The sequence below is a fragment of the Martes martes genome (genome assembly GCF_963455335.1).
Source record: "Martes martes genome assembly, chromosome: 11".
Taxonomy (NCBI): domain Eukaryota; kingdom Metazoa; phylum Chordata; class Mammalia; order Carnivora; family Mustelidae; genus Martes; species Martes martes.
Genome location: NC_137899.1, coordinates 75,439,395 through 75,461,481, shown reverse-complemented (window position 1 = coordinate 75,461,481; position 22,087 = coordinate 75,439,395). Strand labels below are relative to the sequence as shown.

The following is a 22,087-nucleotide window of genomic DNA, read 5'->3' as shown; positions in this document are numbered from 1 at the left end:
AAGCACAAACGGGGGAATGGGAGAAGGAGAAACAGGCTTCCTGTTGAGCAGGGAGGCTGATGTTGGGCCCAATGTACGGCTTGATGTGGGACTCAATCCCAGGACCCTGGGATTATGATCTTGAGCCCAAGGCAGATATTTAACAACTGAGCCACCCAGGTGCCCCATACTTCATGGTTTAATGGTTTCAAATATTTATGATGTTTTAATTTTCTATGCATATGACAGTGTATGAGATATATTTCAAAAGCATGAATGAATTCATTGTAGGAGACTATCCATGCATCGGGGTTGATTTTTAGTTATAGATAGAGCTCTGAAATTATTACTCACAATGGTTTCTTTTTCAAACAAAAGAAGTTTCAGAATTCATGGGTATATTTTCAAAACATTTTTAAAAAGATTTATTTATTTATTTATTTATTTTTATAAAGGATATTTACTTTATATGAAAAATGACCCACATTTTTTCACGTGTGGCAGCTACGGATTTCAACTAGACACAGTGTGTATTTTCCCCTAGATTTGATGTTCTTTAATGTTTTTAAAAAAGGTTTTATTTATTTATTTGAGAGAGAGACACACACACAGTTAGAGATGAACACAAGCAGCGGGGAGAGGGAGAGGAGCCCCATGTGGGGTTTGATCCCAGGACTGTGGGATCATGACCTGAGCTGAAGGCAGATGCTTAATGACTGAACCACCCAGGTGCCCCAAGATTTATTTATTTTAGAGAGAGAGAGAGTACATGAGAGTGCATGCATGTGCATGAGCAGGGGGAGGAGGAGAAGGAGAGGGAGAGGCAGAGAATCTCAAGCAGACTTCCTGGTAAGTGTGGAATCCAATATGGGACTGGATTACAGGATCCTTGGATCATGACCTGAGCCTAAGTCAAGAGGCTGACGCTTAAGTGACTAAGCCACCCAGGGGCCCCAGATTTTCTTCTAAAGGAATATACCAAATTCACCATTCTTCAGGGATGTAAATAAATCAGTGATGTACACATTAGAAAAGAAAGGTAGATGATATTTTTATCTGACATTTTATAATGGACCAGTAAATTAGCAATCCCTAAAGGGAAATGTTTAAGTTTAAGCTTCATTTGCCTGGGTCTCTGCTGGATGCTCATAGCACTGATGAACTGATGATCTGTGTCTACATTCTCTAAAATATCAGTGATCCCAAAGGTAATGTATGCCACAGGCTTCCAACACAAAGATCTGACATACTATGATGGTGGTACAGGAACTGTAAGAATTTGAAGACAGGAGGTCAACAAATGAATTGATTCTCCTTAGTGGAAGTGAGTAATTATCCTCAGGTTCACTGATTACTAACATAATCCTTTAAGTAATGGTCATAAGTAATGATCACAAGCAAAGGATGTCTTTTTAGGTGATCCCTGTATCCTTAACTTTCTTGCTTATGATCCAACTAGTCCAGGTAAGAGGCACAAGAGAACAAGAGTGGTAACAGCATTAAGGAAATGGGAAGATGGGAAAGGGGGTGGGAGAAGAGCAAGGATAATGCCAAAGAACCAAGTGACAGCTGTGGCAGTGCCCAGGCAGTGGCCACTGTATGCACACAAGGTAGCTGCCCAATAAGTGTTTGTGGAGCTGAACTTGAAACAAGTCTTGAAAGTGCCTCCCCACCCCTAGCACACCGGATATAGGATACACTCCCTCTCCTTGGCCTGACAGTCATGCACGAATATTTTAATAGTAATGCCTTGCATCTAGAGATTAAAGGCCTTATACAAGAGATGTAAAAAAAAAAAAATTATAGTATATATCAGGCATTGTTTTTGCAAGTTGATTAGATGAGGAGCTCAGAAGGGGAGACGTGGGCAATCCCTGTGATTAGTCCTGTGATCTTCATGAGTAACTGTCTTCCCTCTCCCACGTAGCCCTGCACACAGCACTAGTGTTCCAGAGCTTTGTTCTTTTCAACACCCCCTCCCCCTTTAAAATTTGTAAGAAGCCCTGTTCTCACTGTTTACTTATACTATTCTGAATAGGACTTATATTATTTTACTTCAAAGCATCCCAAGAGGGTGATCACACAAATAAAAACTGGTTTTGAAATCTGCATCTATGTTGAGCTGCAGCTACAGATAAACTCTAATACATGTACACATCAGTATATTTAGATGGAGTTGCACCTGTATGAGATAAGTTACACATGTTTAAATGTTAGAAACATGTCAAACATGTCTTTTCTGCCATACATAGAATATTGTTAGCTAAACAATATAATTCTTTCTAACCAAATAACCACTGTGAAATACCTGATTCACTTTACACCCGACAGCTGGGGCTGAAGCTTGTATTCCCAGCCAGAGCTGAACATAAGCACAATAGGAAAGGCAGAAACAGCTGCAAACTCTTGAGAGAAAACATTTGCAAAGCAACTTTGACTTTAGGCTTCAGGGTAGGAAGGAAGTAAAAATCATTTTTCTGTTCCTTTTCATGTATGACAGCTGTTTTTGGAAAAAAATTATGTTCATTCTATTTTATAACAGAAACTCCACAGTATTATTAAAACACGAATTGTAGGAACTTAGGCCTGTCCACAGATTTAGCACTTTATAGCAGTCAAAACATTTATAGAACTTGGTAGTACTGCTTGGCAAGCTTAAGCTAGAACGTCTTTGCTGCAAGCCCTGACTGACTCCTCCCCCAACATTATTTGCTGTAAACAAACTGGATTTCAGTGATGTTGATTGTTTAATCCTTCAAGTGCCTTGAGTTTATTTACATAAAATTTAAGGGAATGGAATTCTCTTGGACAAGTGTCAGAGAGATGAATCCTATGTGGGTCTCAACAGCCCTTTGTCTGTGTGTCTTTGTCTTTTGCTATCTTGATATCAGGTACAGGTTTTTATCTCCCATACTAAAGTTTCAGGGGCTCCTGGGTGGCTCAGTGGTTAAGTGTCTGCTGTCAGCTAAGTCATGATCCCCCAGTTCAGGGACCCAATCCCATAATAGGCTCCCTGCTCAGTGGGCAGTCTGCTCCTCCCTTTGCCTCTGCCCCTCCCCTGTCTTGTGCTCTCTCTTGCTCACTCCTTCAAATAAATAAAATCCTTTTTTAAAAAATTAAACTTTAGTTCCTTAAAGGCAGGTTCTGTGTCACTGCTTCCTTTGCTTTCCTTATTTGCCTAATAGAGCAAAGTTAGTAAGTTCCCAATATATATCTGATGAATTAAGAACCATGTGGTTTAAAAAGAAAAATCAGTGATATCAGCACTTCACATAAAATAAGTATCTACTTACTTATTTTCATCTTTAATGTTTCGGATGCACAGATAATGGGCATAATATAGCTTCTTTTATGAAAATGCTGGGAGACAAGAATAAAACACTTGTCACAGCATTTCTGTTACAATGAGACCGATGCACGACATAGGCGGTAGAAACTGTCACACAGCAGAATTTACTGTTATTAGAGAAATCTACCTAAAAACGGGATTTTATTACAACTTTAGAATCTGGAAATAGGCCAGGAACCTTCTGATGTAAAAGAATGTAAGACCTAAAGTGACTATAGAAAGCTTATTAATATGAAACTGGGTGGATGAGGTAATAAACAATTTAGAAAAAAAGCAAAAGTAAAGATAAAAAGTCAATATAGTGAACACATTAAGAATTCAACAGATGCCAGATACTCTCATACCCCTTCAAATTTCTTAGAATTCTAGAGAATATTATTCTCAATTAAAACACATTGAAAATAACAGTATGTATTTTACAAGGATAATTGATACAACTATATTTCAAATACTTTAGAATGCTCATGAGGATAGTGGGGGGCCTAGATATCCAACCTTCAGATTTTAAAGAGTTAAGACAGAACGAAATGGTTTGAGGTGGGTAAATGAGAACACTGGGCTGGGAGAGAGGAGTGGGGAGAAAGTATAATAATGCAGCAGTGGGAGGGTGGGAGACCAAGTGTGGGAACATTTAGATAACAGGATCTATATGACTAGTTTTGAGCTAGGAAGATGTTTTTTGACTTTGAAAAAAATCCCACTGTGCCCAACTAGTACAAGAAAAGCACGATTTAAAATAAGGCAATAACCAGTATCCATACACTATAAAGACAGTGGTAATTTAAAAAAATATGTATTATAATAGAATACAGACAGAGGATGTGCAGATGGGCAAGTCATAAGAAAACATCATTGTCCTCAACTGGTTTTCTAGAAGTCACTGTCGGACTAGGATGTTTATTAGATCAGATGATTTTGGAATAAGACTCTCTCTTTAGAAGAAATTTCTAGTATTTGTAGAAAGTTAACATTTCCATGAATGCTATGGTCATTGTGCATTAATCAAGAACCTGCTGAAGAACTCATGTTGAAAGCACTACCCAATAACTATTAAAGCAGTCAAAGAGATTCAACACAAGAACATTTCAATTTCTGCGAAGTGCTGATTCTTGTATCTAGGGAACAAGATACCTGCAAGTCTGAAATGTGAATTTTTATTGTATGGAAGTATGTTGCTATCCATTAAAAGCATTTCTTAATAAAATCTGTATTTTCCCCCCCAGTATTTGAACTTCTTTGTGTCTGATCACATCGTTTTGCAGAATCAGGAGAGCTGGAGTTACAATGGGATCTTGATGATAACGTCCTTTTCTAACTCCTGCCAATATTTCTCAATGATGTGAATGTTTCTTCTCATGGTGACACACGGTTCACACAATAGCTCTCCTTTGATCCGTAGCTTCCCTTGAAATAGGAAAACATCGCCTGGAAGTGCTTTGTTTCATTTTATTCCAATCATGTGATGGAAATCATGAATGGAAAATAACAACAACAAACAAAATCCCAAACCATTCTGGGCAAGAAAACTTTTAACCACATTTAAGCTGAAAGCTTCAAGAACTTAATAAAAATAGGCCATACACTTCATAAAGAGTGGACCCGTCTTCATTGTTTTGTTCTCAGTTTGTCTCTAGTTTTTACTGTGATTTTCACTTTATAATATTTCCAAATGCCTTACTGTAAAAAACAAAAACAAAAACAAAAAACAAACTAATTGCGCTATACCAGGTAAAACAGACACAGCCACTCTTAGAAAGCATTTACCTGCATGAAGCGACCCTCTGACGTCCCAAGATTAGCAATGGTGAGGTCTCCTTTAATGAAGGTAGATATAGATGTTAAGAGGACTTGGTTGAATTGGCCCATGAATAAGTCAACACGCTGCAAAGCTGTGGTAAACTCTGTTCGATATTCATCACTGCGCACTTCACAGCCTGATGAATTTCTCAAAAGTGTCTGGAATAAAATATGGTTATAGAATCAATGTGAGTCCAGATGCGAACAAGCTGGTAAAAAACTCAATGTGTCTTTTCAGAGCTCGGAGAATGGTAAGGATAACCGTACAAATAAACAGAGCGCCCCAGATAGGGGCTAGAAATTACTCTAGTGACCTACATGGCTCCAGTACTGCTAGGTGCTGCCATGTGTGTACAGATGTGTTAACTGGGGTAAACCTTACTATCGTGGTTTGCACTCTGGTTGAGTATATGCATACATAAATATGGAACTCAGTGGTGCTAGTAAAAGAAAAACAAAACGATAAATGTCTCAGCCCTGGGCGTGAAGGTAATGCTTCTAGCAGGCAAGTCCAATAAGATGGATTTCAACTGGAATAAATGTTAGAGTCATACATAATACATTATATATCTTAAAATGTGTGCCTTTGTGCATTTGTGTGCAATGAGGTGGTGGTGGGGGATAGCTGATAGGTAATTCACAGGGAGGCAGTAGAGCACAGATCCCAAACTCAAGTTCCTGCATCAAATCCTAGTCTTTCATGCTTATTTACCTTACATAGTCCCTATAATCTCTGTGTTTGTGAAATTCAGGTTATCCATTCCACAAGTAAAATCGAGAGAATTATAGAGATGTGCCTACCTTGCAGAGCTGTTGTAAAGCTTACATGAGCTAATTTATAGAACTCTCTTACCATAGAACCCAGGACCTGGAGAATACCACTGAAGTATTTGTCACCAAATGCCATAGTTACCAACTTACAAAAAAGGCAATTGTCACTCAGTCAGGTATTTTTCTTTTAGGCTCAGCTTCAGATTTTTATTTTTATTTACTTATTTTACTATTATTTTAAAAAGATTTTATTATTTATTTGTCAGAGAGAGAGAAAGAGAGAGGGAGAGAGAGAGAGAGCACAAGCAGGCAGAGTGGCAGGCAGAGGGAGAGAGAGAAGCAGGCTTCCCACTGAGGAAGGATCCCAATGCGGGACTTGAACCCAGGACTCTGGGATCATGACCTGAGCCGAAGGCAACGGCTTAACCAACTGAGTCACCCAGGCATCCCTCAGCTTCAGATTTAAAAAAAAATATTGTTCAGTAATATATGTCAGTTAAGCACCATGGATCTTTTCCTTTACCTTGACACCTGCCTTTCCTTCTACTTCTCAGATTGCAACACTGAGTCCTTGAGCAGGACCATCTGTGCCTGGCTATCAGTGTCAGGGGTTCTCAGGGCTCCATTCGAGGGCTGCTCCTCTCCTCACTCTTCACACTCTCCCTAGGCAGCCTCAGTCTCTCCTGTGATGTCTATTACTATTCAGTTGACATACACCATTTGTACCTTCACCCTACACTCTCCTCTGCACTGACTGTGCATTTATCAAATTGCCTGTGAAATACAGATATCTCAGATGTCTCCAAGACCTCAGGCTCAACATGACCAAAGTAGAAATCACATTCTACCCCCATGCCTCAGGTGATGATGCAACACCCCCCCGCCCCCCCAGTGAATGGCTCTACCATTTCTCCAGAGGCACAAGTCATAAATCTAGGTGCCATCCCTGATTCCTCCCCATGTACAGTCCATCACCAATTTTCATCAACTGTTCTTTCTAAATGTCTCCTGGATCCATCCAGTTTTCTCTGTCTCTACACTCTGACCCTCATCCAAGCCACCGCTTCCCATTCCTGAACTACTGCAATGGCTTCCAAATTAGATCTGCCATATCTGATCTCATCCATTCTCTACCCTGCAGACAGATTTTTTCCCCCCTAAAACACAAATCTTGTCATGTTACTCTGTTAAAACAATGTCTTCCTATTGCTCTCAGGATAAAAGACAAAAGTTTTTAACATGGCCTGGTGAGCTCAGTATCATCTGGATCCTACTGAACATTCCAAATTCATCCTCATGGTGCCCTCCTTTGCACTCAGTGCTACAGTGAGTTGGCATTCTCTCAGTTCTACATATATGCCATGTGTCCTCCCATTACAGGGTCTTTGTACATGTTACTAGAGTGATCCTTCCACTATTAACTGCTATGCCTCCTTCAGATTGTAGTGTGTCATCATTTCCTTAGGAGGCCTATTCTGATCTTAATATCTAGGTCATATGCTTCTATTACCGACAGTCATAATACATTTTACTTATGTGTCATAGCATTCATAGCTGCAACTACTATTTGCTTGTGGATTACATGACTGATGTCCCCGCCATCAGTGACCATACTTTTTACTGCTGTATTGTTAGTAGTAGTTGAAATATCACACATAGATCCTTAATAAATATTGAGTGAATGAACAAGAAAGTGAATCAATTATGAGTAGATGGGGGACGAGTGTGGAGATATAAACTAATATTGCTAAAGCTCTTTTTTTTCTTCCAGGAATAGGTGTAGTTAAGAGTTCATAATAAGAAACAAATAGAGTGTTTGGCTCCTGACATCTGGAAATTGGTAAATTTGGGGGAGAAAACAGGAGGCAAGAGGATATAATAAGGAACTGTCATCTAACTTGGAAGAAAAAGAGAAAAAGTTTATTTTTACATATTTTTGTATGTAGTTTCAAGTTAAGGAAAATGATTTGAAGATTAGGAATTCTCTATTATCATCTTATTCTATTTAAAATAATCAGAGGGCTGCCATAGTATATTTCGGACTAACTTAGTGCTGAACAACAAAGTGAAATAGAAAATTTAGGTATCTTTATGTAAAACAGCCTTACTCCTTAATATCAAATTTCTGTCACATGGAATACACAGAATATTTCCTCATTATAAGTGGCAATAAATGAACAAACAAAGAGTCTCAGAGATGCTAAACTTACTCACTCTTGTAATTAATGAAATGTTCTGGTTCTAGACATTTATTTTGATATATTAATGAATGCTATTTCACTATTTAATTAGAAGCTTTTCTTCACTGAAGTACTATGGATTGCTCTGAGGAGTGGCAGATAACTGAAACAGACCAGCAATTCAATAGTAACCGATTAATTGGTAATTAAGTTTCCATTGGTGATCAATCATCCATTTGGCAGAGATAGCCATAGCCATGGAAGCTGCTTAAGGGAGCAAAGACCAGTTTTAAATCAAAGACCCTCTCAAGTATTCATTTCAGAGGTGACTGCTCTTCAGGGTCAGCATTGTGGTTATTTTGTTCCTTTTCTTGCTTGCTTTTACTTTTTCTATGTCTAGAAGGCATCTTGGTAACTTAAAGCCTCAAATTTGACCTTGCAGAGATATGATGGATTCATTGGAACACAAAAACAATTTGCTGCATGTGGAGTAGTCATAGATTGTAAATTAGAAGCAGCTTTCTATCAACAAGAGGTCAGAAATGGTCTCATTCATCTTTTATCATCCTACCCTGTATTGTGCTTAACACACAGTAGGCATTTAATAACAGCTTCCTTAAAAATCACTCTATCTAAAGGTACCCAGAGATAAGGTACCCATCTGCCTACCCAGCTTGCTTCCTTGCTGGGTAGCAAAAGAATGGAGCTGAGATAGCTCTCCAAGTGCCTACAAACCGGCAAGAACTCCTGGATCATTTTTAAATGGAGGGAAAGTAACACAATCAAACTTCAGCCTGTTTGTGCCTGCATATGTCAGGCATAAATGTAGAACTCTGTACTGACTCAATTAATATTTATGTATATTTATTCATATTTATACTTTCAGACTTCTTCAGGAAATTAAAAGGTCTCTAAATGGTGCCTCCTCAAGGACTGATTGGATAATATCCCCACTTCTCCCCAGAAAAATTCTCAAGTTTAAAATCATTGCACAGTGCTGGAACAGGATCTACAGAACTGCTTGATCTTGAAAAGTTGTGCAATTTTGAGCTTAAAAACAAACGTCATGTCAGGTCCAAGTGACATTCAAATTTTATAAGCCAGGGGATCCCAACCTTATTCTTTTTCATTTTCTCCGTAGCTGAGACCTGCAGGAGAGGGATGGGGGCAATAGCTACTAGGAGAAAGTACCATTCCAGTATTCACTGCAGGAGAGGGGATTACTCCTTGTCTCTTCCTGCTGAGAATCTTGATGAACTCAGTGATTGGGATCAGGGTGGGAGGAACTAGCTTACAGAGCCCCATGTTGTCTTTGAGTTTGAATTGTGGTATTTTAACCATCACGGAGCCTTGGTTTAAGCTCTTGGCATTACAAAGGTACAGCACTGTATAAATATGACTAAAATCAGTGTGATTCACTATATCCCTTGAAGATAATGAGCAAATGTGTTTGAGGCTCATTTGTGCAGGGAAGATGGGGTGGGTTCTCACCCTTTACACACAGTTCTTGGGTGCAGCATTTGGCGTGGGGTTGGGTCCAGAAGGAAGAGCAACTATAGACCTGCTGCCAGGGGTCTCCCAGTCATTTGTGGTTCCCTCAAAGCCAGGAAGACTTTTGCTTTGAGGTAAAACTGCACATAGCTGGTGGAAAGCAGTTCTCTGGTAAAATAGCCAAGGAAGGGTCTGCAAAGAAGGTTTCACCCCAGCACTAGTTGGAGCGTCAGACTAACACTCTCTTTTTGGTAACAAAGGGAGGAAGGAGGAAGAAAAGAAGGGAAGGAGGAAATCAATCTTTACCCCACATCTACACTGTGCCAGGCACAGAGTTGGGCGTTTTCAGGTACAAGCTGACTCACAGCCCTGTCAGGTTTTCAGTTTTCAGGAGGATGAGACTCAGAGCACCCAAGGGTGCAGCTACAGTGGCTGATTTACACTGGAACTGGCATCAGAACTAGAACAGTCATTAGAATTCGGCTCTATCTGATTCTCAAGCTCATGAATTTCTTCTGCTACTGTTTACTATTCTGGGCAAAATTCCAAGAACTGTATAATTACAATAATGGAAAGGGCCTTGGGGACCATCTTACCTCAGCCCCTCATTTTAAGTAAGAGAAACTGAAAGTCAGGGAAATTGTAACTCTCCAAGAGTTGGAATCAGTCAACAAAAATTATCATTTAGCATGTAAAAAAACCTACAACTCTTCAAAGTTGAAAATGTAGATTCACCCACCCCCGATTCCTTTTCTGAGAGAAAAGCTGAAATTAATCACTGTTTTCTGGATAATAGCATAAAGATGACCACTAGCATTTTGGGCTATTCTGATCAGCTTGGCTCTCAAATCTTCCTCTCTGTTGCCTATTTTGGTTTGTGAACATGACCATGTTTCCATCTAGGTAATTCTAAAATTTTAGTCATCACCAACTCCCCTCTCTTGAGCATTTCTCACATCCAACTAGTTAGTTGCTCAGTCCCTCTGAAATCTGGTTACAGTCCTCCAGCCATATCTGCACCCCTGCCCCAGGCTAGCTGTTTCCTCAATGGCCTTCCTGTCTCTGATCTCATCTGCCTTGAAGCAGTTATGAGCTGTCACTCCTTTCTTCAAAACCTTTAGTTGCTTCCCAAAGGCCTGCAGTGAAAGTCCAAACTCCTTACTATGACATCCAGACCTGCCTCAATTTGTTTCTTTTTTTCCATTAAGGAGAAAGATCAAGCGAGCATGTGGGACACTGAAGGAATCTAAGAGTGGCTATCCTGACATGAGATGCTTCCTATTCTTGCATTCTTGCATTTGCTTTAGCAGCTGATGCTCCAGCTCCTGCTAGTTAGTGACACCCACTCCTGGCCATGTAAACCGGAAGTCTGGCTCTTTATTCTAAAGTCTCTCCTTACAAGGTCTGTGGAAGGACAGAAGTAATACGTTTTATTGGGCTGGGAGAGGGGAGAAAGTGACAAAGAGTAAGGCAGTTAGTATAAGGGTACAGGGAGATACCATATAGCTTGAGATATTTGAGACAGGAGGGAAAAAGAAATAAGAAAAAAATTCACTCAATACAATATATTGTTAGGCATGTACACATGTATAGTGCAACTAAAGGCAAGGGAAAGACAAACAATTCACAATTATTGTTTACCCACTTTTCAGGGAGGGAGAGGGATATGATTGGGGTTGGGACATACAGGGGACTTAAAGGCTTTGGTAATATTCTCTTTTTTCAGCCTGATGATAGAGAACTCAGCATTTTATTTTATTGCTCACACACACATGCACACACCACATACACACGCACAGAGTACATGGTTCTTTTGTATATATAACAAAAATAAAATTTAACAGAAAACAGTGAACAAAAAGGAAGTGAAAAAGTGGGAAGAGCCTGTTAAGAACTCTCCCCACCTCAATTTCTTGACATCCTAAGCAGGATGAGACATTCTCATGGCTTTTCCCAACTCATAGGAGCTCACAGTAATAATGTTAAATATCATCTGCATAGTGGGTTACAGTTTTTCAAGTACATTATTCCATCTGATCCTTTAAATAAGTCTGTGAATTGGATTTGTTATGGTCATCATATTTCTACAGATGAAGAAACTAAAGTTCAAAGAGTTGTCAGTAAATATCAGAGCTTGAATCCTACTTGTTTTATTTTTTAAAAAGATTTTATTTATTTATTTGACGGAAAGACAAGGATCATAAGGAGGCAGAGACGCAGGCAGAGAGAGAGAGGAGGAAGCAGGTTCCCTGCTGAGCAGAGAGCCCGATGCGGGGCTTGATCCCAGGACCCTGAGATCATGACCTGAGCCAAAGGCAGAGGCTTAACCCACTGAGCCACCCAGGGGCCCCTTGAATCCTAGTGGTTGATTTCAAATCCTATGTTCCTTATACTGCATTATACTCCTTACTTACAGGTTCCTACAGTATTTCTGAGACAAACCCACATTCCAGGGATGGCCCAAGGCCATGGTGGAAGAGAATGAGCATGCATACAGCACAGTGCCTACAGCACAGGGCTGGTTCTACTCACCTGGGACTTGATGATCACACGACCTTAGGCAAATTGCATCATCTCTCTGGGTCTGAGTTTTATTTTACTTATATAACAAACATTTGTCCAGAGTGTTTATAATGTATCAGACACTCTTCTAAGTACTTTACAAATATTAATTCACTGAATCCTCATAAGAATGCTAGGAGGAAACTGAGGCACTGTGTGGTTACATGACCAGCAGCTGCACAGGGCAAGGACTAAACTTAGGTTGCACAGCACAAGGGTCTTCATACCCGCCCCCCTCCCCCAGGTGTGACTATAAAGGAAGGGGTTGAGTGAATTGATCTCAAAGTTCTCTTTCGGTTCTGCCTTGCAAGGGGTCTGTGGGATGGCTTTCCAATGCTTCCCCTGGGCTTGAAATTACCAAACTGCCTTTAGCCTGCTGCTGGAACAAATGAATGCTCAGGATATTTAAAATGCCATCAGTAAACAATCAATGTCCCCCAACACCTTAGGCTACTCCAAAAGAGCCTAAACAGATTCTACATGGCTATTCTTTAAGAAATTCTGGAAGGCATTTAATTGTTGAAGGTTTATCCTTCTCTAAAATAATTCTGTGGGGGCCCCAGGGTGGCTTAACTGGTTAAGCATCAGACTCTTGATTTCTGTGCAGGTTGGGATCTCCGGAAGGTGAGCTCAAGCGCTGCCTGGAGCTCTGCACTGAGCCAGGAGTCTGCTTAAGATTCTCTCTCCCTCTGCTCCTCCCCCATCTTGCATGTGCGTGCTCTCTCTCCTCTCTCTTAAAAAATATAATGATAATAATAGTAATTATATGAAGTCCACTCTGAAAACCAATGGTAAACACTTTTTAAAAAACTTGTTACAAACTTGCTTCCTTAACTCAAGGGCTTATATTACTGTCATAGAGCTAAATAATAGGAATTATCTAAAATTTGTAAGCCTTGAAACAATGATTTAGTCTTTCTTTACTTTTTTGTGAGTACTTGCCAGAATTTTTTTTTAACCTCAGACACATACATTTTTTTATAAAAAAAAAATTGAAGTGCTGTATACCTCAATGTATTTGATTCAAACTGTTTTCCCTAATTAACATTATGATGCATGCGGTGAATATGCAATTACATTTAATTCAGTATAATTAAGAATGTGATATATTTAAAATAGTGATTCCTTTAATTGATCTATAGGACAGATTTAGCTCATCTATAGATAATTTAAATCAGTCTTGCAGATAGATTTTTAAAAATGTATCATTTTGTAAAATCTTTGCCAGTTCACTCACAACAGCCTTTTTTCCTTCTTGCCCATGACTAAATTAACAGAAGCATTTTAATATAAACTTTACTCATAATCACCCTTTCTCCAAATTCTATTGACAAGTAATGGTTTTCTGAGGGGATATATATTTCTTTCTTTTTTTTTTTTTTAAAGATTTTATTTTATTTATTTGACAGAGAGAGACACAGCGAGAGAGGGAACACAGCAGAGGGAGTGGGAGATGGAGAAGCAGGCTCCCTGCGGAGCAGTGAGCCGGATGTGGGGCTCGATCCCAGGACCCCGGGATCATGACCCGAGCCGAAGGCAGACGCTTAACGACTGAGCCACCCAGGCACCCCTGAGGGGATATATATTTCAAAATAGATAGTTCCTCTTTGCCTAGAACTTTTTATATAGCTGGCTAAAAACTGCTTTAATATCAGGAATTCCACATAACTTACTCCCCCAAATTTCATTCATGTGCTCTCTTCTGTTTATTTAGTGAGACTGGGAGAGGTACTGTTGAACTCACAGCAGGCAGGGGCAAGAGCTTTGAACATGTGTCTGGTTATGTTTCTTTCAGATATATTTAACTTCTATCAGTCTGTACTCAAATGTCTAAGATGTCAACACTGAAGCCCGATTCTCTGTAAAATGCAGAAGAGTCAGCTCTCTGACAGAGCAGGCCCTTCTCTTTGGGGTCCTTAATGTAAGGCCAGACTGTTAGGCCGGTGTGGTCAAATGCTAAGAATGTGACTATGTTGTTTTGTGCTACAAAGACAACTGCTTGATGTTGTGCTCAGCGGGCCGCTGAAAAGAAAGATGCTTTCTCAATACTTTTGCCGCCACCGGCTCCCCTCGATGAAGTAATCCTGCCTCACGACTTCAACAGCCACGGAGTTCTTTATAATCAGAGACCTCAAGCAGGGGAGCAAAGCTGGGGAGCAGTTAAAGAAGAGCTGATGTGTCTCCAGGAAGGGAGAAAGGGTCTCATCTCTGGCCCCGATCAATTCAGACTGCCCTGAACGTAATACAACAAGGCATCTGGCCAACCGGCTGCTGGCTCCACACTAGTGATTCATGAGGTGATAGATGCTGCCTCGTGGGGATGACCTAACTTCATAGGCCCAGCAGCATTTTCTCTTCTGAGGACTGGCCCTGTCTCTGCAACTGCCTTTAGGTCAAGTTTGAATGTGCCCTTGATGTCATTCAAACTCATCGTTTTTCTTTCCAAACTAATTCACTCTTCTAGATTCCTATTTCTTTATGGCATCAATAGCCACCCTCTCCCTTTAGGTTTCAGACATCTTTGACTTTTCCTTTTCTTTTATTGTTTATATCCACCTATCAACTCTTATAAATATTTCTATTGATTTAAAGGAAATCTCATACTTGGCCTCCTACAATCTAATTTCCTTGATTCCAGAATCTCCTTGTTCAATTCCACTTCTATAACTTTTTAGTGTAAGGTTCCCCAAACACCTTCTTAGTTGCATCCAGAGGTAACCATCCCAGCCTAGAGGAGAAGAGCATGGGCTCTGGAGTGGTCCTGCCCTTATCAGCTGTGCAAACTTAGAGAGGATACTTGGACCTCCAAGTCTCACTTCTTCACTTGTGAAACGGGAAAATGTACACCTATCTAATATAACTTTTTTGAGGTTTAAAAAAAAAAATGAATCCAGTGCCAGAGGCAGACACACAGAATAGTAAAAATGCAAAGTACAAAGAACATCGCTGATAGATACGTTCCAAAAACACTGGTACAGGTGGCAAATGCTTTAAGATTAGGAAAAAAAAAATTAGTGTGGGCTTCAATAGCTAGAGAAGGCTCATGGCGGAGGCCAAAGTTGATGCAGGTCTTGACAGAAATTGGATTAGTGAAGAGGGAATAGAGAAATACTTGGAGCAGGATGTATTTTATGTATACATGTGTACGGATTTCTATACATGTGTACAAATGCATTTACATATAAATGAAATAAAAATACATCTATCTTCTTCTCAAGGTATCTCTGGGATTCAAAAGACTCAGAATTCTACAATGATAGGGGTTCTGGAATTCTAAGGGTTAAAATGTTTGCTTCTTTATCATCATTTCCTAAGGTGAATCAGATCTGAAACAGACCAAGTCCATGTGGTTTGGCTTTAGCAGGCTTCATACCTCACCTCAATCAGAGCCAGAGTGACAGGGTGATTCATAAAGAAAGTTGCTCCAAGTGAAGCACATTTTAATGCTTAGTGTATATAATTTTTCTGCTTTCTTCAATTTAGTTAATAGAAAACAAATTTTAATGTACTCACTCACTGAATTGTAACTGCTACTCAAAGGACAGAGCACCAGTTACCCTGCACTAAGCAATACTACAGAAGCAGTTCTTTCTTTAGAGTATAAGAGCCATAGTCTGTTTATATGCTGAGCAGAGTCACGCTCAATAGAAACCAGGCTGATGAATGTCTTAGTGGAGAGCCAGGGGAGGTGAAAGATAGATGAAACCAGGGTTCTTCAATTAGGCCCCATTATACCGTTTAAACCTATGACTATATCCTAGCCTGCCATGACTGTCATCACTTCTTGTCCCTTCTTTCCTCCTTACCATTGTGCTGTGAGACTCTTTACTCATCTTCTTCCCTTGTTACTGACCAGACCTGTGTATCAGAAAGCTCAATCTGTGGGCAACCCTCTTCACTGACCAAAGTCCCCAAGGCCCCAACCAAACTCTCTTCTATTCTTACTGCATCTACATCAAGGCCAGGCTCATGCTCTGTACTCAGAATGTATTTGGGACTCATGAAGTGATGCCATTGTGGAGTCTAATCCTGTGGCATAGTAATGGTGTTATTGAAAAACACCTTCACTCTTGACTTCTTTTCCTTAACCCACGCATTATTTTCAACCTGAAATTATAGAGTGGTGGTTTGTAGTGAGAAAAAAATCAATGGATTCAAAAAGCAGACTTCATGGAGGGCACCTCTACTGGTAGCAGTGCCTGAGGAATGTCCACCAGAAGTTGTGTCCTAAAGTGCTTCATACAGACAGTAACACCCACTCAAAGGGGAAGCTCTGTTGAAAGGCTCAAGAAAGCCTTAAGGAGCAGAGAAGTTACTCTACCTTTCTCCCTTTAATTGCCTGAATTATGTTTTCCCAATCTGGATTAAGTATAAAGCTCTGGAATTCCTGTCTTTTCATCCTACCTATCTTCAACTTTTCTTCTCCTCTCATTTTTCTCCTTCTTTGTTTTTTGATCCATCTTCATTCCAAACTAGTGGATGATGGTGTGTGTGTGTGTGTGCGTGTATGTGTGTGTGTATTTGTGTAAGGAAGGGACTGAAACATCCTAGAATTTCTTCAATGCTAATTTAACTTTTGGAAACTCTCCAATTCTATAAGTTAGTTTTTAGAGACTTGGGGGAGAGAATGAAAAACCATTTTATCTAAAAATTATTTTTATTAATCAGCATTTTATTATTTTATTTGAAATATGAGGCTTTGTCATAACTATGTGCCCATTTGATAAACAGGTATTTTATCCAGATAACTTTGTTAGGTACTAAGGATATGGAGATTGAAAAGTCACAGCCCATATTCTCAAGTGGCTAATAAGGAAACCAGTGAAGATATTACCACAGAATGTGGTAAGAAAGATGGTAGGAAGGAGCAAAGGGTGCTACTGGAGTACTCAGGAAAGGCAGCTTATCCAGAATGGAGGGCTAGGGGAAAACTAGAGAAGATTTCCTGGGGCCGGAAATGCCTGAGTAGAATTGTAAAGAATGGGGAGAAAAGTGTTAACCTGACAAAATGAATGTTTAAGGAAATTTGAGGCAGACTAAGTATCATGTGTTAAGGCAGAGTTATGAGAAATACTGATGGGTTCTGGGAACTAAAAGAATGATAGGTTGACACATAACTGATAAATGCACACATTGCACTTAATATGCAAAATATATAAGGAAATCATGTAACTCAGTAGTAGCAAAAAAAGGGAAAAAAAAACCAGGCAAAAAACTGAATAGAAATTTTTCTAAAGAAAATATGAACATGAAAAGGTGCTTAACATCACTAATTAGGGAACTGCAAATCAAAACTACCATGAGATCTCACCTCATACCTGTTAGAATGGGTATTATCAAGAAGACATGAGAGAACAAATGCTGGTGGGGATATTAAGGGAATCCTTGCACAGTGTGAGTGGGAATGCAAACTAGTACAGCCAGTAAACAGCATGGAGGTTCCTCAAGAAATTAAAAATAGAACTACCATATGATCCAGCAATCCCACTTCTGGGTATTTATCCAAAGGGGAAGAAAAAGAGAAACAAACCATTATCTCTAGGAGATATCTGTACTTCCATGTCAATTGCTGCACTATTCACGATAGCCAAGACATGGAAACAACCTAAGTATCTATCAGTGGATGAATGGATCAAGAAGGTGAGGTGTGTATGTCTATTGAGACTTAAAATAAATAAATAAATAAAAAGGTATCCTGTGACTTGCCAAAAGATAAATGAACCCAGAGGGCATTATGTTAAGTGAAATAAGCCAGACAGAGAAAGACAAATACTGCATGTTATCATTTTTATGTGGAATCTAAAAGAAAATGTTGTGCTCATAGAAAGAGACAGTAGAAAACTGGTTGCCAGGGGCTGGAATCGCAGGGGGTGGGAGTGGAGAGAGCAGCAAAAATAGGGAGACGTTGGTAAAAGGGTACAAACTTTCAGTTAAAAAAAGTCTGAGGATCTAATGCATAACATGGGACCATAGTTGAATACACTGTATTATATAAATGAAATTTGCAAAGGGAGTTTAAAATGATAGGCTGAGGACAGGGTGCCACTGGTGTGCCTGAGCTATCTCATATTAGCTTACAGAGCCAGTTGTGACTATTTCTTTCTAATTCTTGTTCAGTGACTACCTTGATAGCTTGAAATGGCTTGGTGGGGTTGTTTACACCACAGAAATTGGCAAGCACTACAGATCAGGGGCTTCTACTCCCCTTCCCTGAGAGTTAGACATTTGCCAGCACACTAGTAGGCTTGAAGACCAGGAAATAGCCAAGGCCAAGGTAGGAAACTTCTTGAATACATACTAAAGAGTATGGATTTTACTCTGAAACCATTGGGGAGCACTCAAATTATTTTAAGGGACATAGTAACATAAATGGGTTTGCTTTCAAGAAAGATTACTTACTCCAGCAGCAGTCTGGAGACAAATAGATTGGTTGGGGAGGACGGAGCCAGGGAGATCTACTTTTATCTTACTGGCATCATTTTCAATATATTAATAAAAGAAAATCTATCTGGAATGATAACATACAATTTTCTGTTTCTCCTTTGTGTATCTGTAGAAGGGGAGAAGAAGTAAAGCTTTTTAAGCTTCATATTTACTATAAATGAGCCTAGGTTTTACTCTGAAGAATTAGAAGAAGCAGGCTGAATTATATTGTGCTAATGGAAAAGGCTGAAATAGGCTGAAAGATTCTTTGGAAATATTAAGTTCCTTGATTAAATAGGTGTTGTTATTTGCTCCCAAACCAGCAGCTGGAGAAGGTGCTTAGAAAGTCTTAAGTAAGGCTGGTACACAGAATGAGAATGTCAACTTGGGTTAATGAATGAGAGAGGTTGTGTAAACTATTACTTAATCCCAGTTGAGGGTTTCCTGACCCACTGGGGAACTGGGCTGAGGTTGATAGACAAAAATAAGGTTAGAAGGAAATAGAGCATTAAACAAACAATAGTTCAGTTTAACTTGTAATTTAGCCAGAGTTCAGAGTATAAAATAAGAACCTTGCTAGTAGCAAGACAGAGAAAATGAAGCAGTGATAATATCATTATTAAAATAATTGTCCAGCCATTCACCGGAACAGAGATTTTATTATATTCCTACAGTGAAAATAGAAAATTTGACTATTTCTTAGCCGGTTTATGAATCCCCAGCATATAGAGTATTAAATAAGGCGGTGGGAATTGTAACAGCTGGTTCTAAGGGCCCAGAGAATGCAGGAAAAGCTTTAATATCTAAAGCTCACACAAATACTAAATTAATATTTACTTATGAAAATTTAGATGTTTACTTTTCAAATATTTCATAATCTCTCTTTTAGGAGTTCGTCTGCATTCAATTGGATTGTTATTATGAGGGTCATAAGATACTCAGTATCATATAGTTTATACCACAACTACCCTGGATCCTGAAAAATACAATTTATTTTTTTAAATAAAGAGCTTTCTTATTAGGTGTGATAAAGTCCTGGTGTTTGTTTTTCTGTGATCTGTAATTGCGCCATAAATGATGAACTTCAGATTTTCAATAGTGTCACCATACCATATACCCAGGATCACAAAAAGTACTGTTTGCTTAAAAATCTGAAATTAGTGCTTATGTTATCTTAGCATTTGATTCTAAAAAAAGTATCTAGCTAGAAAATACCATAATTGTTGTCACAATTTACCACAATATATATATTTTCAATCAGGTACATATTTTAGTCTTCTTTGTACATGTCCAAAACCTGAGCCTACAAGGTTAATACTATTGTTAAACTACTACTTACATATTACTCATTATTTTGCAAATACTGACTACTAGTCTCTCTCTCTCTCTCTCTTTTTTTTTTTCTGATTACTATTCTTAATATTGGGCCAGTAACAGAATGGATCTTGTGTTTTGTCTGCCCAATTCTACTTGGAATCAATACCTTTGTTATGAACCTTCAGAAATCAGAGTGTTTAGTTGAGAGTAAGGAACACTGCCCATTTTTTTTCCGTATCAGGTCTAGAAAAACCCAACGCAGTTGGTATTTTCAAATTAGAAATATTTCTCAATTACCCTTACTAATACATTTACTGGATCTTGTTTGCCACGATGTTGGAGCCACAAATAAGTTTACATTAATGAATTATCAGATATATTACAATGAATCATCAGATATATTCTATTATAAATTCCTCTTCTTTATTCATCTAATTCAGTTCCTTAAGTATTGGGATTACCTAAGTTGACCTCATATTTGCCTTTATTACTGTACTTCAGAACATTTCCACAGTCTTGGACCTTCTCATATTGTGGATATATGAAGAAAAATAATCTCACCTCCCTATTATCTTTCCTAAGGTTTTGTATAACTTTGCCACCCCCGCCAACCTCAGACACACACTGTACTCTTATAAACAATCTCTTATATTTAAGATTTTGGTTACTTTACTGGAAAACAAATAGTCCTTTGCTATAATTATAGCCTTCAGGAAGGGGCAAGCCAATGACCTCCCTGACTTGCAGGCATAGGAATGAGCCCTGAGGATTAAATGCCTCCTATTCCCTCATCTTTTCCCATGGTAGACTCTAATTCTCTTTCGACCAAAAAAAAGTGAACAAAGTGAGCAAGAAAAAGGTATTTCTTTCAATTCCTCACATGTATTTTTTGCACTTGTATTTCAAATTTTCATGGATTGTGGGGATGGCAAAAACAGTGCCTTTTACAACCCAGTCATAAAAATACATTTGTAGATTTTATCAAGGGCCTTTATTCAAACCCTCAGCAATTTAGATGGTCTCTATTTACTATGTAAATATATAGGTTTCTTTTGAAAGACAACATTTTTTTGTCAAATAAAATCAACACTATTGTCTATGGTCTGCAAGGCATACACTTAGGTACAAAGAAGCAGGACAAACTGCCTGCCCTCTAAGACCTTAAACTTATTTAGATGTTTGCATGACTAAGTATATATAAATGAACATGATTAAAATGAAAGAGAAGGGCAAAATATCTGCAGTTAGGGATGCATTAGAACAACATAAGGCAGCACTAACTAGAGGGCATGCCCCTGTACCTTCCTTCAGTAGACACTCATGACATCCTCGTGAGTCCCGGGAGCTCTTGCCTCTCACTTTGCCCTCTAGGCCACGTGATTCACATGAGAAGGAAATAGTCTAAAATGAAGACAGCTGTGCGGAGGACGGGATATAGATGCAGAAAGAGAATATGATTTGGGCCCACTTCAGCATCAGCATCACGGTCCCTTGAATTCCATCAACTTTTATAATTTTGATAGTTTCAAAGGAGCTTATTTTGTGTTTTCTTGGAATTATGATTCACTTTGTCATAGGACATACTGGTAGTAGGACAATCCCTTCCATCCCCAGGAAATGTAGGTCCTTCTGATGCACAGATTCACCAGTGTTGGCCACAGGAGAAAGATGAGGGGCATAAGAAAGAAACAACCTAGACAGATATAAGACATCTCTATGTTTCAAAGCTGATTTAAGTGATAGGCTGGGAGAGGCAGTAAGTGCTCCTACATTATGCCCTTAGCTTCTAGAAATCTACACATTATCTTCCTCATACTAAGAATTACTTAATGAAAAGGAACTTAATTCACTTAGAAATCAAAGAAAAGACAAACTTTGAATACATTAACAACTTAAAAAAAACCCAAACTGTTAAAAAAGTTAAAATCTCTGGGATAGTTCTAGCTCTTGTGATACGTTTTTCTAAGTATAAAATAATATGCACTCATGTCCAGAATTCACTTTAAAAAGCTGGCTAAATGCAGCACCACATAGTTAAGTCCTAAAGTTTATTAAATAGGTAATAACTATTAGTTTATTAAATAATGGCTATGTAGTTGCCTATGTACTAAGGACAGACAGCTTTTTCTAAAAGTTTGGGCTTTATGTAAAAGTTAACTTTTAGCCTATGTACAAGTTAACTGTCACCTCCTCAGGGTGGCCTTTTGTGACTATGCTA

At 38.9% G+C, this 22,087-nt stretch overlaps 1 protein-coding gene across 3 annotated transcripts in view; it reads right to left on the bottom strand.

Annotated features, from left to right (window-relative positions):
* MET (MET proto-oncogene, receptor tyrosine kinase) overlaps positions 1-22,087 on the bottom strand; it is a 114,182-nt gene that overhangs the window by 52,836 nt on the left and 39,259 nt on the right. For all 3 annotated transcript variants that reach the window (XM_080818202.1, XM_080818204.1, XM_080818203.1), the window contains exon 3: positions 5,093-5,284. In XM_080818202.1, coding sequence (XP_080674328.1) covers positions 5,093-5,284 — 192 coding nt within the window. The remainder of the gene's footprint in view (positions 1-5,092; positions 5,285-22,087) is intronic.